Genomic DNA, 8,055 nt, shown 5'->3' on the forward strand with positions numbered 1-8,055 from the left:
CTTACCTATGTGGGATTGTGTAATGTATTGTACTGGCTTTTTCTGACTTGATACAAATTCTGTACATGTCATGCCCTGGTTTGGGTATAATCTCCCATAGTATATTTCCATGTGCTTGAACTTCGAGAACCCATACACTCCTCTGTAACGCTGGACAGTACTGACATTTAGGGTCCTTTCACATGGGTGTTCCGTTTTTTTTTTATCCGTTCATTCACGTTATTTCAAAGAAAAAATGGATCAGTTTAAATCAGTTTTTCATCCGTTTACATCAGTTTTTTCATGAGTTTATCATCATTTTTTTGTCCATTTTTACATCAGTTTCTCATCCGTTTTTACATCCTTTACCAATGCAAAAACGTAAGTTAAAACGGACTATATGTCCGTTTTTCATCCGTTTTTTTGTCCGTTCTGGGTTTTTTACAGAAGAAAAATAGGGTTTTCTTCCATTCAAAAAAACAATTGTTAACGGATGTGGACATTAATGGATGTAAACAGATGCTCACCTGCTAGTCCACAGAAATACATGGGTGTCTGTTTTTCATCTGTAACCGGACAGATGAAAAACGGACATACGGAACGCCCGTGTGAAAGGACACTTAATTTCCATGACCTTGTCATTTCTCTGTGATGTCTTTGAAAATGAATAAACTTTGAATATAAAAAAAACCCAACAACTTGGGGACTCGGAGGAAGCTGAGAGCAATAGAAGGTGCTTTATTTGAGTTAGGAATACATACTTCAATAGAATTCTTTTTTTTTTTAATCAGTTTAGGGTCACTTAAAAATAATAATTAGATCAACATATCCGTGATAGGTCTCTAGTAGCCTGTAGCTCATCAGCCTGCCTGGTGTAATAAAAGCAGGAAGCCTGGCCTCTATGTTCCAGCCGGCTATGCCAGGAAGAGGAAAGGATTTTCCCCTCATCCCATTAATCAGAGAGTACAGATCATACAAAATAGTGTTTGGAATGACAAGAATAAGATCGGCTCATTGTTGATGGCATTGTATTCATGATGTGTCCCTGCGTTTCCAATCGCTGTGTGGATGATTTACAGTAATGACGCGTGTGAATCATATAGAGATCCTCAATCTGTGACAATGAAAGGATCTACTATGCCATGCATAGGCAGACATTGTACCATCCAATCCAGTGTGCACAGAGCCCAGTGATCAGAGGGCCTAGCCCCAGAATCACAGGAGATCAGGCAGATAGAATGGAGCTGTACAAGGTGTATTTGCTCTCCCAGCTCTATAGAACCCTGCCCTGCTGAGCAATGTAAATATAGCCCATTCCCTGCAGGCACCATTGCCAGTTCAGCAGACATGGACAACAAAGGCTGCTACTGGTCCTGGAATATAGGGCACACTGAGGATCGATGTAATCGGATTATACAGAAATGCCAGGCTCACCTCATTGCATGCGGGCAGATTGCTCAGAGCTGTTCCTAGCAGCAATTGAAGGCAGATCGCGAAGCATCCAGTCCAGCAGAAGAATGGCATGGTGATCAGGGAGCCGGGCTGTCAGGATCAGATGGAAGGGATGAGGAGGAGGAGGAGGAGGAGGATGCTCCCTCTGCTGCTGCCGTCTTCACCTGATCGCTGGGCTAAAGGAGCATTGCCAAAGCCGGCCTGTGACATCATGACAAGGTGGAGAGACAAAGGAGGAGGGAGGGGAGGGCTGAGCTGGGCTGTGCCTGGGTGACACACATTCACTGCTGGCATAGGAAAGCTGGGAAAGGGTTAACCACCTAGGAAATGGATTTCTTTCCCTTTGCAACAATGTCTTGTGAAATGACACATCCTCCTGATCTAGTCTCTGAGCCCTGGGATGAGATCAGAGTATAACATCTGCATTGCAATCTGCTACAGTCTAGGAGTGGACAGGATACTTGATTTATTTGATTTATTTATTACAAGTACTTGTATAGCGCTGTCAATTTACGCAGCACTTTTAGAGTTATATATTATACATTCACATCAGTCCCTGACCATCGGGGGGCATACAATCTAGGAGTGGACAGGATACCTGATTTACAGGTGAAACTCGAAAAATTAGAATATCGTGCAAAAGTTCATTTATTTCAGTAATGCAACTTAAAAGGTGAAATTAATATATGAGATAGACTCATTACATGCAAAGCAAGATCGTTCAAGCCGTGATTTGTCATCATTGTGATGATTATGGCTTACATACATGTCTTCCTAAAAAATAGGTTTGCGCTTATATAAATTTCATACCATCTACAGTGCTAAATGAATCAAAATGTCCTCCAGGAGGACGTCTAGTGATGAAACGCGTAGGGCGGGGCTTGCGGATGTGACGTCAAGACGTTCCCGAGGCTGTCGGCAGTTATACGAGCCATAGCAAGCTGGGTTCATTTTCAGAACGCTGCTTTTGCTGGTGTCGGCTGGGACACCTTGTTTGTGAGTTTGATGCAGACTGACCATTTGGAAACTCAAGGGCCCGTGGTCAGTAGGGGGCCCCATGAGATGCCCCTGGTACCTTTTTCATAGGCTTTTTTGAGTTTGGGCAAGGACACAGGGGCCCCACGATCCCCTATTGCCCGGGGGCCCCATGAGTTGTCAGTCCGCCCCTGGTTTGATGGCATATTTTGTTTCAATAAAAATTATGTTTTAACATACTGCACCATGAGATTTCTTCTCTTGATTCCCGAGTACTGCTATAATTATATGAAGAGGCGATGACCAAAAAGAGAGATTCCATCTTTTGGCGAGTGTCCTCCTGCAGAGTATTGCTCCCAGACCATTTGAATATTGCTGACGAATTTCCTGCAGAACATTGCTCCCAGAACAAAAAGCGCTTATGCTGTTTTATAATTTAATCAGCACAAAACTGGTGAGTTCATTCAAATTATCTGGTGGTGGATTTCGTCACAGTGGAATTGTTTGAACACTGAAATTTGGAATCGGAATATATATTTTTTATTTATCACTTTTTTTGGACTTTATTTGACACAGTTTTTATTCTGCACATTTATATTTTTTATGATGTTTACATTTTGATTCATTTAGCACTGTAGATGGTATGAGATTTACAGTTGTGTTCAAAATAATAGCAGTGTGTTGAAAAAAGTGAATAAAGCTCAAAATCCTTCTAATAGCTTTTATTTCCATACACACAAGTGCATTGGGAAAACTACACATTCTATTCCAAATCAAAACATGAAGAAAAATATATCAAATTTGTGTTGTTCCTCTAAAAAAAATTGAAGAAAAGTGAATATTAGACTGTTCATAAAAATAGCAGTGTTTGTATTCTTCTTTAAGGTGATTGTAGCCGTATTAGTGCACTTGCGAGGGGAAACAATTGAGTACTGTCCATGATACTTTTTTTATTTGCACTAACATACAATTTTGAGGACAAGCTTTCGGGGAGTGTCCCCTTCTTCAAGGTCCAAACAGTACTATACAAATCACAAAGTTTTAGCAGAATGTTAGAAGAGATGAAAAAAAAAAAAAGAGGCCAGAGATAAGACATAGCAAAAGTACTCAATTGTTTCTGTATTCTTCTTTACAAACTCAAACATTCACTATATAAACTGAAAAATGTTTGAAGATTTTGCTTTCCTTTGAATCACTTAATTAATATTTAGTTGTATAAGCACTGTTTCTGAGAACTGCTGTACATCTGTGTTGCATGGAGTCAACCAACTTCTGGCACCTGTGAACAGGTATTCCAGCCCAGGATGATTGGACTACATTCCACAGTTCTTCTCTATTTCTTGGTTTTGCCTCAGAAACTGCATTTTTTATGTCACCCCACAAGTTTTCTATTGGATTAAGATCCGGGGATTGGGCTGGCCACTCCATAACGTCAATCTTGTTGGTCTGGAACCAAGATGTTGCACGTTTACTGGTGTGTCTGGGGTTGTTGTCTTGTTGGAACACCCATTTCAAGGGCATTTCCTCTTCAGCATAAGGCAGCATGACCTCTTCAAGTATTCTGATGTATTCAAGCTGATCCATGATCCCTGGTATGCGATAAATAGGCCCAACACCGTAGTATGAGAAACATTCCCATATCATGATGCTTGCGCAACCATGCTTCACTGTCTTTACAGTGTAGTGTGGCTTGAATTCAGTGTTTGGGGGTCGTCTGACAAACTGTCTCCGGCCACTAGACCCAAAAAGAACAATCTTACTTTCATCAGTCCACAAAATGTTGCGCCATTTCTCTTTAGGCCAGTCAATGTGCTCTTTGGCAAATTGTAACCTCTTCAGCACGTCTTTTTTTCAACAGTGGGACTTTGCGGGGGCTTCTTGCAGATAGCTTGGCTTCACATAGGCGTCTTCTAATTGTAACAGTACTCACAGGTAACTTTAGACCTTCTTTGATCTTCCTGGAGCTGATTGTTGGCTGAGTCCTTGCCATTTTGGCTATTCTTCTATCCATTCCAATGGTAGTTTTTCGCTTTCTTCCACGGCTTTCAGGTTTTGGTTGCCATTTTAAAGCATTTGCAATAATTTTAGCTGAGCAGCCTATCATCTTCTGCACTTCTTTATATGGTTTCCCCTCTCCAATCAACTTTTTAATCAAGGTACACTGTTCTTCTGAACAATGCCTGGAACAATGCCTGGAACAACCCAATTTCAGAGAGAAATGCACTGTAACCAGCATGTACAACCACTGCTCCCTTCCTTCCTTAACCAGCTGCTGACCGCAGATAGTCGAATGACGGCTTCACTGCGGCCGGCCAGTTCTGAGTGGACGTCATATGACGTCCTCCCAGAACGCGCTCTCCTGCGCGCCCCAGGGGGCGCGCACCCGGCGATCTCCGTGATCGCTGTGTCCTACGGACACAGCTGATCACGTGATGTGGTAAAAGGCCAATCACAGCGGCCTTTTACCACCTGATCAGCGGTGTCCAATGACACGCTGATCAGAAGGAAATGCAAGTGCCGGTTCTCGGCTGCACTTTCCTCACGCTGTCAGATCGTGAGGAAAGTACTGCCAAGAACCGGCAGTTGTCAGAGCGGGGATCGGCACCGATCATCAGGGCACTGATGATCAGTGCCCTGATGATCGGTGCCCAGCAGTGCCACCCGCAAGTTCCGCCCAGCAGTGCGCCCACTAGCTCCGCCCACCCGTGCCCAGCAGTGCACCCACCTGTGCCCAGCAGTGCACCCACCTGTGCCACTCTGCAGTGCCACCTACCTGTGCCCAGAAGTGCCACCTACATGTGCCCAGCAGTGCCACCCACCTGTGCCCACCCACCTGTGCCCACCAGTGCCACCCACCTGTGCCCACCCACCTGTGCCCACCAGTGCCACCCACCTGTGCCCACCCACCAGTGCTGCCCACCAGTGCCACCCACCAGTGCAGCCCAGCAGTGCTGCCAGTCAGTGCCACCAGTCAGTGCCCAGGGGTTGTGCCAGTCAGTGCCGCCAGTCAGTGCCCAGCAGTGATGCCAGTCAGTGCCGTCTATCAGTACCCATCATCAGTGTCACCTATCAGTGCCGCCTATCAGTGCTGCATATTAGTGCCGCCTATCCGTGACCCCTAATCAGTGCTGTCTATCAGTGCCGCCTATCCGTGCCACCTCATTAGTACTGCCTATCAGTGCCCTTTAGTGCTGCCTATCAGTGCCCATCAGTGTCGCCTATCAGTGCCCATCAGTGCTGCCTCATCAACGCACATCAGTGAAGGAGAAAAAATACCTGTTTGAAAAATTTTATAAAAGAAACAAATAAACTTTTTTTTTTTTCAAATTTTTTGCACTTTTTTTATTAATAGCGCAAAAAGTAAAGCACCCAGTGGCGATTAAATACCACCAAAAGAAAGCTCTATTTGTGAGAAAAAAATGATCAAAATTTCATATAGGTACAATGTTGCATGACCGCGCAATTGTCAATCAAAGTGCGGCAGCACTGAAAGCTGAAAATTGGCCTGGTAAGGAAGGGGGTATAAGTGCCTGGTAGGCAAGTGGTTAAATAAGGGCAATAATTGCCACCTGTTTTTCAAAGAATGAATGACCTCACTAATAGAACTCCACACTGCTAATATTTTGAGCATGCCCCTTTCAATTAGTGATTCAATTACACAGAATCAGCAGCATGCATGTCATGACTGTTGGGTCTATTGGATTTCTATTACTCTACTACACCTGCTAGTAAATTATTTGCCATGTAGAAATATAATTTCTACCAAAAACAGTGATTGATCAGGTTAGTGATGTCTGACTGCTATTATTTTGAACACAACTGTATATAAGCGCAAACCTATTTTTTTACTTTGATTTATGCACCTTTTTGGTTAGGTTTTGCAGCTGCACATATAGTTTAAATTTTCACATTTTTCTTAGCGCTATTCTTATTATAATTACAGAAATTATGTAGTGCAAGAGCCCGCCTAATTGGATACAACTGAAAGTGTTGTTAAGTTTGAGCTCCTATTATATGGTTTTTGGTAAATCTAAAGCACAATTCTGAAGAAAGTTGTATAATGTATGCCTAGTCTAAGTTACATTCATACATACACATACTAGGGCCAATTTAGACAGGAGCCAATTTACCTACCAGCATGTCTTTGGAGTGTGGGAGGAAACCGGAGGAAACCAGTTTGTGAGAAGCCATGTGAGGGATATAGCAAACATGTGGAAGAAGGTGCTCTGGTCAAATGAGACCAAATTTGAACTTTTTGGCCTAAAAGCAAATCGATATGTGTGGTGGAAAACTTAGGCTGGACATACACTACAATTTTCTGTCCAATTTCTTTTAGATTTACCTTTAACTGTGTAGAGCAGGGGCCTGCCTAATTGGATACAATTGAAAGTGTTGTTTAGGTTTGACCTAATATTATATGGTTTTTGGTACATCTAAAGCAAAATTCTCAAGAAAATTTTATAATATATGGCCAGCCTAAGGCTGGCCATACACTATACAATTTTCTGTCCAATGTCTACCCAATTTCCTTTATATTTACCTTCAACTATGTAAAGCAGGAGCCTGCCTAATTGGTTACAATTGAAAGTGTTATTAGTTTTGACCTCCTATTATATGTTTTTTGGTAAATCTAAACCAGAAATCTCAAGAAAATTGTATAATGTATGGCCAGCCTAACACTGCACATCACCCTGAACACCCCATCCCCATGTGGGAGGAAACCCATGCGGGAGGAGAACATGCAACCTCCAGGAAGGTGTTGCCGTGGCTGGGATTTGATCCAAAGACCCTAGTACTCTCAGACAGAGGTGCTAACCATTTAGCCACTGTGCTGCCTGATAGGATAGAACAGAAGTCCACTCTTCTACATTCACATGGCCATACATGTATTTTCTGCATGAAAGAAAGGTTCCTGCTGGCAGAGCTGCATAAAATATGTGCCTAAACTACTCATGTGTACTGTATGTATGTTCACGCACGTACGCAGGTCAGATCTGCAGATCTATGCGCTTAAAGCGGAGTTCCACTCAAAAGCGGAAGCTCCACTTGCTTGCCTCCTCCACTCTACCACTGCCATATTTGGCACCTTTTGGGGGGGGCAGATACCTGTTTTTACAGGTACACCCTCCCACTTCTGGCTCACTTCGCCGTGGCAAAGTGAGTTGGAAGTTCAGCCCCCTCCTCCCTCCTGCAGTCTCCTGGGAATTTTCCCAGAAGTCCCAGAAGACTGCTGGACCAATTAGGAGACGCAGCGCCACCCGCGCATGCACAGTGGGCACCAGGCTGTGAAACCGCAAGCTGCCACAGCCTGGTGCCCATAGTTGAGATGCCAGTGCCGTGGAGAGGAGAAGGGATGGCACGGGTGAGAACATCGCTGGACTCCGGGACAGGTGGGTGTGTGTTTATTTAGCTGATGTTTTTGTAGCTGCTGACTTTTAATAAACACAAAATCGGCTGGAACTCCGCTTTAAAATTGCAGCAGTGTCTTACTTTTTGTGTATGTTAAATACAGCACACGTTTTTTCATATGTAAACTCAGTGTTGCATTTAGATGAGTAGAAAACAAAATTGAGCATCAAAAATGCTGCGTTTTTTTCTACACGTGTGAATGAGCTTGTATATGTATCTAGCTGATCTAGGTCAAATGTC

General features: G+C 43.4%; 1 protein-coding gene across 1 annotated transcript in view; it reads right to left on the reverse strand.

The window, feature by feature from the left end:
* Positions 1–1,650, reverse strand: part of ELAPOR2 (endosome-lysosome associated apoptosis and autophagy regulator family member 2) — a 137,600-nt gene extending 135,950 nt beyond the window's left edge. Inside the window, exon 1 of the mRNA XM_089685986.1 lies at positions 1,414–1,650. Coding sequence (XP_089542112.1) covers positions 1,414–1,503 — 90 coding nt within the window. The 5' untranslated portion in view covers positions 1,504–1,650. The remainder of the gene's footprint in view (positions 1–1,413) is intronic.
* Positions 1,651–8,055: the final 6,405 nt, after the last annotated feature.

The sequence above is a fragment of the Staurois parvus genome, unplaced genomic scaffold (assembly GCF_062004578.1).
Source record: "Staurois parvus isolate SC_StPar_1 unplaced genomic scaffold, SC_StPar_1.0 ptg000019l, whole genome shotgun sequence".
Classification (NCBI taxonomy): domain Eukaryota; kingdom Metazoa; phylum Chordata; class Amphibia; order Anura; family Ranidae; genus Staurois; species Staurois parvus.